At 39.6% G+C, this 15452-nt stretch overlaps 1 protein-coding gene across 6 annotated transcripts in view; it reads left to right on the forward strand.

Annotated features, from left to right (window-relative positions):
* Window positions 1-15452, forward strand: part of TBC1D15 (TBC1 domain family member 15) — a 76525-nt gene that overhangs the window by 1668 nt on the left and 59405 nt on the right. The window contains exon 2 of one of the 6 annotated variants that reach the window (XM_032295808.1): window positions 11460-11499. The exons of the other annotated variants lie outside the window; for them this stretch is intronic. Within the exon in view, the coding sequence (XP_032151699.1) occupies window positions 11497-11499 (3 nt within the window). The 5' untranslated portion in view covers window positions 11460-11496. The remainder of the gene's footprint in view (window positions 1-11459; window positions 11500-15452) is intronic. 6 annotated transcript variants of the gene reach the window in all.

The following is a 15452-nucleotide window of genomic DNA, read 5'->3' on the forward strand; positions in this document are numbered from 1 at the left end:
TTTTTTTTTTTTTTTTTTTTTTGAGACGAAGTCTCACTCTCTCGCCCAGGCTGGAGTGCAGTGGCATGATCTTGGCTCACTGCAACCTCCACCTCCCAGGTTCAGGCAATTCTCGTGCCTTAGGCTCCTGAGTAGCTGGGATTACAGGCGTGTGCCACCATGCCCAGCTACTTTTTTGTATTTTTAGCAGATACGAGGTTTCACCATGTTGGTCAGGCTGGTCTCGAACTCCTGACCTCGTGATCCACCCGCTTCCGCCTCCCAAAGTGCTGGGATTACAGGTGTGAGCCACCACGCCTGGCCCAAGCTAGGACTTTTCAAGAAGGGATCCCTTCTGTTTAAACATCTCTCTCTTTCAGGTTTGGATTGATTTTGAAAGAATCCTTGAGGCAATGAAGCAGAATTGTGAAATGCAAGACATTTTTCACTCTTTCCTTGCAGCTACTACCTTTCATAGTCTGACTTCTAAAAACTAGACTTATATTTCATAACTCTACTTCATAACCTCATTCATTGTCATTCACTGCAAATTCACACCTGTTGCCATCACTCCACTGAAACTAGTTTTCCATGCCAAAAGCTGCTCCTCTCCCAAATAATACTATCATGAACAACAAAACCCACTTGTTCTCTCGGTAAGTTCGGATCTGGTTTAATGGCATCATCTTTACCTGGTTGCATGTTAAACATACTTGGAGGCATTCATTCCTATAACAAACTCTAATCAGTAACCATGTCCTACCAGTTTTACCTTAAGAGGTTTCTTAAATTTGCTGTATCTTCTTAGATAGTTCAGGCTTTTAGTTTTGCTGGATGTTGTTGTGTGTCCAAGAGATACTTGAGGTTCTGCTACGTGTTCTGATTTATTGATTTCTTGGCTGATTTTACTCCTTGTCTATAGTCTCTGCCTTTAGTCTTCTGTACACTACCACTGGAGTTATTTTTCTAATGTGCAGATCTGATACTCTTGATTTAAAAAGCAAATGAAAACACTTTTTTTTTTTTTTTCCATCAGCATTATAATAATAATCAAAGCCGGTTAATGTGACATAAAAAGACATGTTACTTTTATGCTTCCCTACATCCTGGTCTTTTCTCTTTAGGAAGAGGGGTGGGGAGAAAATGTATGTGTGTATATACTTGTTTATTTCCCCTCTCCCTTCACCAAGGTTTAGCTAAGAGTTCTAATTTAGAAATCCAGGGGAGTGAGTGTTAGCTAAGGCTTATAAAAATCACTTGTGATACTTTTTTAAAAAGTACAGATGCTCGGCTACCAGCTCTGTTGAATTAGAATCTCTCAGTAACTCCACCTAGGATGTAACTTTTCTTACAACTCTACTTGCTTTGAACTTGGCTGTTTCAGAAAGTGATGGAGGAAGTTAATCTGTCATATAGGGAAGCAGCAAAAGGTAATGGTTAAGAGCTCGGTCTCTGAAGCTAATCTAGTTTTAGAAATTATCTTCACGCATTTACAAGCGACTTGAGTAAAATTACTTAACCTCTCTGTGCTTCAGTATCCTCATCTGTGATATGACAGCAGTACCTACTTTATGGGCTTGGTATGAGGATTAATGGGTAAATATATTGGAACCTGTAGACTCGCTAATCATCATGAGGTCAGATCTTGAAATGTTTAATCTGCACCTAGCATAGATTCTGGCACATAATAGGTATTCAGTGAAGAGGAAGAAGCAAGAAGGTATGAGAAAGTGAAGAGCCAGGTGTGGTTGCTCACGCCTGTAATCCCAGCACTTTGGGAGGCTGAGACATGAGGATAACTTGAGTTCAGGAGTTTAGGACCAGCTTGGACAACATAATAAGAACCCATCTCTATGAAAAATCAAAAAAATGTAGCTGGTTGTGGTGATGTGTGCCTGTTGTCCCAGACACTTGGGAGGCTCAAGTGAGAGGATTGCTTGAGCCTGGGACATGGAGGCTGCAGTGAGCTCTGACGGTGCTACTACACTCCAGCTTGGATGACAGAACAAGACCCTGTCAAAAAAAAAAAAAAAAAAAAAAAAGAAAAAGAAAAGGAGGAGGGATTAAATAGAGTGAGAGAAATGGGTTCACTAATAGCTGTTTTGTTTCAGAGCTGTAAAAATCCTATTGTACACTTCAGTTCACTCTAGGATTTCCCATTGTATTAGAATTTTTTTCTATTAAAAACTACTGGCCAGGCCCGGTGGCTTACACCTGTAATCCCATCACTTTAGGAGGCCGAGGTAGGGGATCAGGAGGTCAGGAGTTGGAGACCAGCCTGGCCAAGATGATGAAACCCCATCTTTACTAAAAATACTAAAGCCGGGCATGGTGGTACACGCTGATAGTCCCAGCTACTCGGGAGGCTAAGGCTGGAGAATCGCTTGAACCCAGGGGACAGAGGTTGCAGTGAGCTGAGATTGCACCACTACTCTTCAGCCTGGGTGACAGGGGCAGACTCCTTCTCAAAAAAAGAAAATGAGCCGGGTGTGGTGGCTCATGGCCTGTAATCCCAGCACTTTGGAAGGCCAAGGCGGGCAGATCATGAGGTCAAGGGATCGAGACCATCCTTGCCAACATGGTGAAACCCTGTCTCTCTTAAAAATACAAAAATTAGCTGGGCATGGTGGCGCATGCCTTAGTGGCAGCTGGTTGGGAGTCTGCGGCAGGAAAATCACTTGAACCTGGGAGTTGGAGGTTGCACTCCAGCCTGGCGACAGAGCAAGCCTCTGTCAAAAAAAAGAAAAAGAAAAAAAGAGAAAATTAATTAAGACAATAGGGAAATCAGCTGTTTTTTTTTTTCTTAATCAGAATTTGTGATGGCATTTTAGTAAGAATTTATTTTGTAGCTTAAAATTGGCCCTAACCAATTCTTTTAAAATATGCTTATAGTCCTGTGAAATTTTTGTACTTTAGACAGATGGATATTCTCAGTATCTAGATTTTCCTGGAGACTTGTTTTCCTATACTAGATATTGTAGCATGGTAGTTACCTAGGGTATAATAGGAGTATTTTTAAATTTTTCTGGCATTCTTTAGTTCAGCAAGCATTTTCATATCTGCTATACAGAGTTCTTGGGATACAAGGGTGGTTAAACACAGACTTCTATTATTATTGTCAGTTTATTTTTGGGACAGTCTTTCTCTGTCACCCAGGCTGGAGTGCAATGGTGTGGTCATGGATCATTGCAGCCCTGACTATGTGTGTTCTCAAACTCCTAAATTGTTCCTGTCTTCTATCTGACTTAGCTTGGCACACTGATATCCTTGAGAAACAATACTAGTTCTGCCTTCTGCCCTTCCTTGAGAGTTGTACCATTCTCTATATCTCAAAGGCTCATCTTCACTTCAGACTGTCCATGATGTATTACCTTTACAACCACCTGTATTCTGCATTTATTTTAGTTCCACAGTCATTACTGATTAACACATCCCAGATAAAACTCATTGTTTGCTTTCTTCTTTCTGTTCTCCCTGTCAGTAAATAACCTCATCTACACAGTTTTGCCCTTGACTCGTCTCTGTTCACCTCTCACATCTAATCAGTCATGAAGTCTGTCATTTTGATCTTGTAAATATCTTTCTAAGCCATCTGCCTTTCCTCATCCCACTACCATTGCCTTAGTTCAAGCAACCATGAGTCTCTCCCTCCCTAGATTACTGCAACTGTTTGTTCTTGGCCCTGCAGCCACCTTACTGGCTTAGGAAAGGCAAGTTTCTAGTTGGTTTTGTCTGCCTTCAGGATAAATTTCAAACTCCTAAATTCTTTAGCATGGCTTTTGCAACCCTTTATGATCTGATCTGGTCTCTATTTTTGTTTCTAAACCATTTAGTCTCTACTCTCTGGCATATTGATTTCAATTGAGAACTGAACTGCTTGCTCTGTATATAACATACCCTCTGCTAAGAACATACATCCTCTGCTTCTCTGTACTCTCTACTAATTACAATTGCCATTATTCAGATCTCAGTTTATATTTCACTCTAAGTAAGTCTTCCTGATTCTCACTCTATCTGAGCCTTCTAAATCTAGGTAAGACAGCATTTATTAGGGCTTGCTGTGGCAGCCTATTGGTACTTACTTGTTGTAATTGTCTGTTTTCTTGTCCTAATTCCCAGTTAGATTGTAACAGCTGTGGAGGCAGTGACTGAGTCTTATTTATTTATACCTAGGAGTAGTGTGCCCTGTACCTGCTACATGATAGGCGTTTACTGTATATTTATTGAAGAAGTAACTGAAAAGAGTATCTCATTCAGGATTCTCTGCATTCCTCGATCACACTCTACTATAAACATTGATTTACTGGTTTACATGATACTGCCAGGTTAGTCAGACACTTTTCATTGTGTGTGTTTTTTCCACGGACACCTTTTATTCTCAGCATCTGGTTGGTGCTCATAAATGTGCTGAGTGTATGAGTAAAGAAACTCCAAATCAGATTAGGTGGAATGGGGAATAGTTCTGAGAGTTTGGGCAGGCTATTGCTTATGTTCTTTTCTGAAAGATTTAGTAGAAGTTATTTGCAAAGAGAGAGGGTAAAACGGTGTTCGAGGTAGACCAGACAGAATAAACCTGGAAAGAGGCACAAAGCTTTCAGGTAACAGAGGAGTTCTGAGTGACCCAAAGCAGAATGTTGTATGTGTTGCAGAGTATAGGGAAGTATGGCCTCACTATAGAGGTAAAGGTGAAGTCAGATTTTTAAGCTCCTGTATGGTATAACCAGATGGACATTTTGTAAGGTTAGTTTGGGTAGTAGTTATACATTATGCACCTTACACAGATTATTGGAAGGTGATTAGATGGGGAGAAGAGAGATTAGAATGTTACTTTAGTGACTTAGGCTAGAAATGATGAGGGGCCAGTGTCAGATGAGAAGGTTTGGATGGTGAAAGGGACATTTAGGATAACTAAGTGGATGAGATCTCTTTGACAGAATTGGGAATATTAGAAGTAGAGCAGGTTTAGATAGAACACATTGAGTTTAAGATGCCTTATTGAAGTAGAGAAATCAAGTAGGTGCTTAGATATTTGGGTATGGAGCCCGTTAGGATGCTCAGTCTTGCATTTCCTGGGGATACCTTCTGGAATCAAAAGCTCAAATTATCATCTTTATGCCAAATAGTTTTTAAATAAACTGAACTTTTGAAACATTTTTGGCTGTTATATTAGCCTAAAAGTTCACATAATTGCTGAAGTCAAGAATGTATGTTGTGTATGGCAGGTGATGGGTTTCCAAGTTTGGAGAAAGATTTAGGACAATCATTTTACCTTAAACTTACTGGTATGTTTAAAATATTTGGGTTGAATGTTTTCCTTTATCTTCCATTTTTTTGGAAATAAAGATTATAATTATTCTAATGTGAGTAAAAATTCATTCTTAAGTGTAAGGACAGTATAAAAATTACTGTATTTTGAAGATTCCTTATTTTTTCCAGCTCTTTGTGTCAGGAAAGACGTTCTTGAGTTGGATTGTGCAAAAAAGTACACTCTGTCTAAAAGTTGAATTTATCTATTTTCTGCCTCATTTTTGCTTTTTAATTAAAGCTTTTGCTAAATTAGAGGTGAGAAAATTTATTCTAAAATGTTTACTGTGGTCACCAGAGCTTTTTAAATAAGTTATGTTTGACATACCTCCTTTGCTAGAGAAGAAAAACAAAATGCAGTTTCTTTTGCTGTTAGCAGGCCATCATTGGAAGTTTTTTACAAGTACTTACCTGCTTGGGCATCCTAGCAAATATTTAAGAATAAACAAGAGCCTGGAGGGCATGAGACATTTTTATCCTAAAAGGAAAACTTTCATCTTTTTTTGTGGTACTTTCACACTTAAAATATTTCTTCTTGTGTAAATATTTTACCTTTATAATAATATTGCTAGCTACATACAGGCAAGGAACTCTAATACCTTTCAATCTTTCTGTTCTTTATGGTGTCTGGCACATAATTGTTTCATAAAAATTTGTTGAATTGAGTTTTATACAGTCAGTTTAGCACCACCAAGTGGCAAGTCTTTGAATGCTCTTGATACATTTTGCTTCCTGTGGACACCTGATTCCAAATTAAGTGCGGGTGTGATTGTTAATTAATTTTTTTTTGAGGCAAGACTAATTTCTTTTTGTTGTTCCTTTTTTATTTTTAGTGACAATGTCCTCATATATTTGTGTATTTTTAGTTAGGTTTTTACAGTTTACAAGAGACTTTTCATGTAAATTATTTTTTTGTGCAACTTTTTCTTTTTTTTTTTTTTTTTTCCTGAGACATGATTTTGCTTCATGGCCCAGGTTGAAGTGCAGTGGTGTGCTCTTGGCTCACTGCAGCCTCCGCCTCCTGGGCTCAAGTGATCCTCCTGTTTCAGCCTCTGAGTAGCTGGGACTGCAGGCGTGTACCATCACACCCAGCTAATTTTTGTATTTTTTGTAGTGATGGGGTGTTGCCATGTTGCTCCGTCTGGTCTCTTGGCCTCAAGTGATCCGCTCACCTCAGCCTCTCAAAGTGCTGCAATTACAGGTGTGAGCCACCGTACCTGGCCTATATAGCTATTTTTGAGATACAGTTGACATAATAGGCCACATGTATTTAGGGTACACAACTTTTGATGTTTGTGTACACCATGAACCCATGAACACAATTAAGATAATGACATTTCCACCACCTCTGTAAGTTTTCTCTTGACTCACTGTACTCCCATCATTCCATCTGTCCTTAAGCAACCACTGAGCATTTTATTGTCACTATAAATTAGTTTTAATTTTCTAGAACTTTATATAAATGGAATTATATAGTATATACTCTGTTTTTGTGTGGCTTTCTTTATTCAGGTTAATTATTTTGAGATTCATTTGTGTTGTTGTATGTATCATTATGTTTTTTTTATTTCCGAATAACATCTGTTGGGCCGGGCACAGTAGTTCACACCTGTAAGATTCCAGATTCATTCCAAAAGCAACTTCTATTTCTTCAAAGAGCGAAAGAGAGAAGGTTCTTATGGTCAGCTGTAGATTCAGCATCATTATTATGTTGCAGTGGTGGTCCAGATTGATGAAAATAATACTTTGTGAATGATCAGTCAATACTACCCTAAGCTCCTGAGCTGCACTGGAGACAATATCTCAAGGATCATTGGCTGCAAAATGCTAAGTTTCCCTGGAAGAGTATTGATCTGGTATTGCTGGAGTGCTTCTATAGCTCTAAACTCAAAAGGTTAAAGGGTTTATTACAAGTTGACCCCCTCCAGACAACTGTGAAGGGAGTTCCCAGAACACCCATTGCTCTGAGTTTAAATTACGATGATCTAATGTCAGAAGACAACTCTGGAGTTATCTCAGCTTTCAAAGACTCCATTCTCATGATGATCCTATTGTTTCTGATTGTCATGCTCATTACATGCTGAAATCTCAAATCTCTGGCCTGAAGACCTAGCTCTTGGTATAGCTCAATTTTCTTCCTTACAAAAGAGGTAAAATATCTCTGTTTGTCAAATATTATCACAGTAAATACTGGGGCTACACTGGCTAGAGTGGTTTGAGAGACATCAGAAGTTCTAAACCAGTGCATTTCACCTGCCATGCAGAGCCAGTGGGATCTGCACAGTGGCGTGACCCAGCTTCTTGTGAGCAGGTTGGCTGTGCAGTCACAGGCAGCAACGGGACAAGCCACAGAATTTTTGTTCTGTTGTCCAGGCTGAAGTACAGTGATAAGATCATGGCTCACTACAACTTTGAATTCCTGGGCTCAAGTGATCCTTCCACCTCAGCCTCCTAAGTAGCTAGGACTACAGGCATGTGCCACCATTCCTGACTTATTTTTTTTATTTTGTAGACATGGGGTCTAGCTGTGTTGCCCAGGCTGGTCTTGAACCCCTGCCCTCAGGCGATCCTCCTGCCTTGGCCTCTGTATTCATCAGTTCTCACACTGCTATAAAGAAATAACTGAGACCTGGTAATTTATAGAGAAAAGAGGTTTAATTGGCTCATGGTTCTACAGGCTGTACAGGAAGCATGATGCTGGCATCTGCTCAGCTTCTAGGGAGGCCTCAGGAAACTTAGTCATGGTGGAAGACAAAGAGTGAGCCAACACTTCACATAGAGCAGGAGGAAGTTGGGGAGGTGCCACACACTTTTAAACAACCAGATCTCATGAGAACTCACTATTGTGATGACAGCATCAAGAGTGGATGATGTTAAACCATGAGAAACCACCCCCTTATCCCTTACCTCCCACCAGGCCCCACCTCCAACATTGAGGATTGCAATTCAACTTGAGATTTGGGTGGGGACACAGATCCAAACCATATTATTCCACTTTTGATCCCTCCCAAACCGCATGTCCTTATCACATTTCAAAATAGAATCATACTTTCCCAGTAGTCCCTCAAAGTCTTAACTCATTTCCAGCATTAACTCAGAAGTCCAAAATCCAGAGTTTCATCTCAGACAAAGCTATTCCTTTCCACCTATGAGGCTGTAAAATCAAAAACAAATTAGTTATTCCCAAGATTCAGTGGGGTTGTAGGCATTGGGTAAACATTCGCATTCCAAAAGGGAAAAATCAGTCAAAAGAAAGGGGCTGCAGGCCCATGCAAGCCTGAAACCCAACAGGGCGGTCATTAAATTTTAAAGCTCCAAAATCTCTTTTGACTTCATATCTCACACCTGGGCACACTGATGCAAGGCATGGGCACCCAAGGCCTTGAACAGCTCTGCCCTGTGGTATTGCAGGGCTTAGCCCCTGTGACTGCTCTCAAGGGCTGGCATTGTGTGCCTGTGGCTCTTTCCATGCTAAGAGTGCAAGCTGTTGGTGGATTTATCATTCTGGGGTTTGAAGGACAGTGGCCCTCTTCTCACATTTCCACTAGGCAGTGCCCCTGTGGGGACTCTATGTGGGACTCCAATCCCACATTTCTCTCCCTCACTGCCCTAGTAGAGGTTCTCCATGAGGGTTCTGTCCCTCATGGACTACCAGGCTTTTCCATACATCCTCTGAATTCTAGGCAGAGACTCTCAAACTTCAGCTGTTGCATTCTGTGCACCTACAGGCTTAACATCATGTGGAAACTGCTAGGGCTTATAGTTTGCATCTTCTGAAGCAGTGGCCTGAGCTTTACCTGGGTCCTTTTGAGCCACAGCTGAAGCTGGAGTAGCTGTGATGCAGGGAGCAGTGTCCTGAGGTTGTGCGGGACAGCAGGGCCCTGGGCCTGGCCAAGGAAACCATTTTTCCTTCCTAGGCCTTGGTCCTGTAATGGGAATGGCTGCTGCAGAGGACTCTGAAATGCCTTTAAGTCCTTTTCCCCATTGTCTTGGCTATCAGCACTTACCTTTCTGTTAGTTATGCAAATTTCTTCCACGGGCTTCAATTCTTCTCCTGAAAATCTTCTCTTTATTGCCACATGACCAGGCTGCAAATTTTCTAGTTTTATATTCCGCTTACCTTTTAAATATAAGTTCCAGTTTCATGTCATTTCTTTGCTTACACATAATTGAGCATAGGTTGTTAGAAGCAGCCAGGTCACATCGTGAACACTTTGCTGCTTAGAAATTTCTTCCACTAGATACCCTAAATCATCCCTCTCAAGTTCAGAGTTCCACAGATCCCAAGAGCAGGGTCACAGTGCAACCAGGCTGTTTGCTAAGACATAACAAAAATGACTGTTACTCCAGTTCCCAGTAGTTTCTCATTTCCATCTGAGACCTCCTCAGCCTAGCCTTCTCTCTCCATATCACTACCAGCATTTTGGTCACAACTGTTCAACCAGTCTTTAGGAAGTTCCAGACTTTCCCCCATCTTCCTGTCTTCTTCTGAGCCCTCCACACTCTTCTAACCTCTGTCTGTTACCTAGGTTCAAAGCTGCTCCCACATTTTCAGGTGTCTTTATAGCAACCCCATTCCTGGTACCACTTTTCTGTATTAGTCAATTCTTACTCATTGCTCTAAAGAAATACCTGAGACTGGGCAATTTATGGAGAAAAGAGGTTTAATTGGTTTACAGTTCTTCATGCTGTATGGTAAGTGTGATGCTGGCATCTGCTCAGCTTCTAGGGAGGCCTCAGGAAATGTACAATGATGGTGGAAGGCAAAGGGGGAGCCAGCATTTCACATGGCCAGAGCAGAAGGAAGAGAGAGAGGGGAGATGCCACATATTTTTAAACAATCAGATCTAACAAGTACTCACTATTGCCTTGACAGCATCAAGTGGAATGGTGTTAAACCATGAGAAACTGCCCCCATAATCTCATTACCTGCCACCAGGCCCCACCTCCAACATTGGGGATTAGAATTTAACATGAAATTAGGGCAGGGACACAGATCCAAACCATACCACCCTCCCAAAGTGCTGGGATTACAGGCCACTGCACCTGGCCAAGTTGTGACTTTAGTGTCCTGAACACATGGAATAGACTTAAAATAATACTTTAATATCCTTCACTACTGATTATTTGTGTCATTTTGTGGCCATTTGTAATTGATTGCTTTTTCTTCTCGTTATAGGTTATATTTTCCTGGCACTTAGCATGGCTTAAGTGGTAAACTTTTTACTGGATGTCAGATATGTTGAATTCTCTTTTTGGATGCTAGATATTTTTGTGTTCTGTAAAATATTACTGAGCTTTATGTTAGAAGGCACTTAAGTTGCTTGGAGACAGTTTGGTACTTTTGGGTCTCGCTTTTAAACTTTGCTAAATGGGATCAGCACAGCATTTAGTGTAGAGCTAATTTTGCCTCACTGACGAGGCAAGAGTATTCTACAGTGCTTTGTGAATGATGAGGTTTCCCACCCTGACTGGTGCAAACAGCTATGTGAGCCTGCAGATAGTTTCTTCTAATAGTTTCCCTCTTGCCTTGAAGAGTTTACTGACAAACATGCACTGTTCCATATTCTGCTGAATACTCAAGGAAGACCAGATTTCTTGAGTTTCCTGTGTGTACTTCTCTTTTTTCTGGTACTTTCTCCCAGGAATTCTAGCTGTGTTGGCACCCCCTATTTCCCACATCTCTCTCCTCACTGGACACCTTCTGAGTTTTCTCTCCCTTTCTGATAACTGGGAACTCAAGACAGTAAGCTAGACAATTGTATTGCTCACTTAATTTGGTTCCTTTCTCTCAGTAGTCACCGTCCTTCGTTGTTTGATGGACAGTATCTTGAAAACTATTGTTTCATAGATTGGTCAGTATATTTAGTTTATTGTTAATATTATTATTATTGTTTTCCTGGTGGGAGAGTAAATCCAGCCTGTCATTTCATCTTGGCCAGAAGTAGAAGTTTCTGTGTAGGGCTTCTTTTTCCTTTTTGTTTTTAGTGGAATTAATACCTATCTCTTCTGTACATGCTTTTTTTCCCCCCTTCAATCCTAGGCTGAATGTTTGTGTTCCAAATTTGTTCTCTTTGTTGTTCTGAACTCTTAAGATAGCTATTTTCTCCCCAGATTTTACTATTTCCTTCTCATTGGTCTACATTAATTCTCTTCTGTTCTGTACCTTCTGACAGGTGACATTATCAGCAAGACGTTCAAGAATTTTAACAGATGGTATGTATTTAGAGAGTGTGCCAGTACATATTTGGGTAGCTGAAGGTCATCATCGTCTACATAGAGTGGTTTTATACCAGTCTATAATTTGTATTAAAGTGTCTTTTTTGACTGGGCACAGCGGCTCACACCTTTAATCCCAGCACTTTAGGAGGCCGAGGCAGGTGGATCACAAGGACAGGAGTTTAAGACCAGCCTGACCAACATGGTGTAACCCTGTCTCTACTAAAAATACAAAAATTAGCCAGGCATGGTGGTGCACGCCTGGAATCCCAGCTACTTGGGAGGCTGAGGCAGGAGAATTTCTCGAACCTGGGAGGCACAGGTTGCAGTGAGCCGAGCCACTGCATACCAGCCTGGGAGACAGAGTGGGACTCCATCTCAAAAAAAAAAAAAAAAGGAAAAGTAAAAAAGTATTTTTTTCTTCCGTCTCATTGATAGTCTGTATAATCTTCCAAAACAATAGCATTCCTTACCCACCCCACCGCCTTTTCTTTTGCAGGCTCATTTGATGATAGGTAGTACTACTTCCTCACATACCTGCTTGATGTGTCCTTCCCTTTCTTTTTCTCAAGGTATATTTTTCCATTGTTGAATCTGTGTCATGTTTTCCATCAGATAAATACTCCTTTTGTACCCTTGAGATTTGATTTAGATCCTATTTAAACCTTACATTTTGTGTGTTAGTTCATTTTCACACTGCTATAAAGAAATACCTGAGGTTAGGTAATTTATAAAGGAAGGAGGTTTAATTGACTCAGAATTTCTCATGGCTGGGGAGGCCTCAGGAAACTTCATGGAGGAAGGGTAAGGGGAAGCAAGGCATGTCTTACATGGTGGCTGGAGAGAGTGCTCAGGGGCAACTGCCACTTTTAAACCATCAGATCTTGTGAGAACTTTCTTACTATCATGAGAACAGCATAGGGGAAACTGTCCTTATGATCCAGTCACGCCCCACTGGCTCCTTCCCTTGATATGTGGAGATTACAATTTGAGATGAGATTTGAGTGGGGACACAGTTGAACCATATCATTTTGTGTTTATTACCAGTAATTTTTAGCATTTTTGTTGTAAAACAAAATTTGGATACTGAAAATCACGCTTTTTATATATCTGAATGAGTCATAGGTAAACTTTCTTGTAATCACCACTCAGGTTAAGACATAGACCTTTGGGGATAACTCCAGATGACCTTCCATATATCACCCCTTGTCTCCTAAGTAACCATGATCCTAACTTTTTTTTTTATCATAATCACTTTCTTACATTTATTATTAGTAGTATTAAAACATAGCTATTGTGTCATTTTTTAAAAAAAGTTCTTCCATATCTTCTACTTAATGTTACTGGGTAACATTAAGTTTTTCTCAATCAGTTGCATCTTTTGTCTTTTTGTTACATGTGATATCTTATTTTTGGGGAGTATGTTGTTATTCTCTTCCAATTTCAACTTTAATCATTTAATCAAATACATTATTTCTTGATTTTAAAAGATTGGACCATACAGAAATTATGGTTAACCCACCCCCATACTGCCAAACCTCCCAAATCTTGATTTCGACACTATGTTTCCTTCGTGCAATTTTCGTATTCAGTATTCTTTGCCAGATGAACTGGAAGATGAAAACATCATTTATATCCCCATCAGGTTTGTATTCCAGATAAGTTTTTGCCATATAATTTGTTCCCTTATAAAATATCACAAATTAGTAAGTTGTTAGGCTTGGGGATCTTATATAGACTTTTAGTAATATCTCAGATACAGTCTGGGAAACTGATTAGGCTATTCTGTTTTTACATATCGATACCTCTGTATCCCTAAGTTAACAGTCATGGGAAGTTTTTATTGCATCATCTGTTATTTGGGATGCATGGTGCTGATTCTTTGTAGAATTTGGCTTCTTATGTAAGGAGTCTCAAACACATTGCACATCTCTGGTAGTGTAGGCTTTTGTTTCAGTCTTTTTCTTCTTTTAGCCTTCTGTTTGCCAGATTCCAGATTGTTATTTCCATAGACGGTTACCTTCTTGGGATATATATATTTTTCTTTTTTTTCTGTCTTATTATTATTTTTTTGATTGTTCCTGTAAGCTCTTCATTTTCTCTCAAATCCTAAGTAGTAGAAAGAAAGTGACTGCTGATGCTCTTTCTTTGTTTTCTATAGTACAGAGGACCTACTCATACTCATAGCACTGGTAGTTGGTGAATACTTCAGATTGGGATGCAAACAGCACATAGGATATTGGATTAGTTTTGTCAGTGTCCATATGTGCTGAGTCTTAAGTTGATAGCTTTTTTCATTATGTACTCTTTGGACAAATAAAACTTGTAGAGTAGACCTTTGAGTCTCACCTCCAAAATAGCAGAAGAACCTTGAGCAAATCACTTAATTTCCTTGCAGTTTTTTTCAGTTACAAGATGGGAGTGATAATGTCTGTTCAATTGAATTTTGAGGGTCAGATGTGATAACGTAGAAATATTTTTGTAAAGTAATACATAATAAAAATATTAAATAGCAGATAAAAGCATGTGAAGCTTTCTTTTTAAAAGTTTTTAATTTTTTTTTTCTTAAGAGAAATGGGCATCTTACTTTACTGCCAAGGATGGTCTTGAACTCCTGGTCTCAAGCAATCCTCCTGCTTTGGCCTTCCAATATCCTGGGATTGCAGGTGTGATACACTGTGCCTGGGCAGAACCTTTCTTTTTATTTTTCATTAGAGCTCGTGAATAAAATCAGAGTAAAGAAATTGAAAGCTTATTCTACTAACAAATGTTATCTGAGATGAAGTTCTTCACATCATAATTGTTTGCTGTAGCAAAATAGTTTTATGTAACAAATATGCCTGGAGATACCTTTTCAAATGTCAGTTATTACAATTGATAAACATAGAAGCAGAATGTTCTGTGGCAGAATGATACTCCTCAGGAATCAATTCATGGTAGAGTCTAATTAAGAAATATCATCTTCATTGTTACATATTATTAAAGTTTTAATTGAACTTTTAAAAAATCTAGATTTTGCTTTTATTTTTAATTGGCACATAATTGTACATATTTATGGGGTACAGTGCGATAATTTGATATATGAATATATTGTGTAATAAGCAAATCTTAGTATATCTATCACTTTGAACATTCATTATTTCTTTGTGTTGGAAGCATTCAAGATCTGCTCTTCTAACTATTTGAAAATATACAATAAATTGTTAATTATATCATGCAATAGGGCTGTAGAACACTAGAATTTATTCTTCCTGTTTAGCTGTACTTTTGTATTCATTAACCAACCTTTGTCTATTCCCCTTCCCAACCCTTCCCTGCCTATAGTAGCTGCTGTTCTACTTTCTACTTCTACGAAGTCAACTTTTTAGTTTCCACATGAGTTAGAACATGTGGTATTTATCTTTCTGTGCCTGACTTACTGTACTTAACATGTGTCCTTTTTGCTCATCCATGTTGCTGCAAATGACAGAATTTTTTTCATTTTTATGGCTTGATAGTATACCATTGTGCATATATGCCACATTTTATTCCTTTCTTTTTGTTTTTTTTCTTGTTTGAGACAGAGATTCTCTCTTGTTGCCCGGGCTGGAGTGCAGTTGTGCAATCTCGGCTCACTGCAACGTCCGCCTCCCGGGTGTAAGTGATTCTTCTGCCTCAGCCTCCCAAGTAGCTGAAATCACAGGCATGTACCACCACATCTGGCTAATTTTGTATTTCCAGTAGAGACAGGTTTTCTCCATGTTAGTCAGGCTGGTCTCGGACACCTGACTTCAGGCGATTCACCGATCTCAGCCTCCCAAAATGCTGGGATTATAGGCGTGAGCCACTGTGCCCAGCCACCACATTTTCTTTATCCAGTCATCTGTTGATAAACTCTTACATTGACTCCGTGTTTGACTTTTGTGAGAAGTGCTGCATTAAACATGGGAGTGCTTCTTTGACATACTAAT

Source organism: Sapajus apella, unplaced genomic scaffold (genome assembly GCF_009761245.1).
Source record: "Sapajus apella isolate SASKATOON/1434 unplaced genomic scaffold, GSC_monkey_1.0 scaffold2, whole genome shotgun sequence".
Lineage (NCBI taxonomy): Eukaryota > Metazoa > Chordata > Mammalia > Primates > Cebidae > Sapajus > Sapajus apella.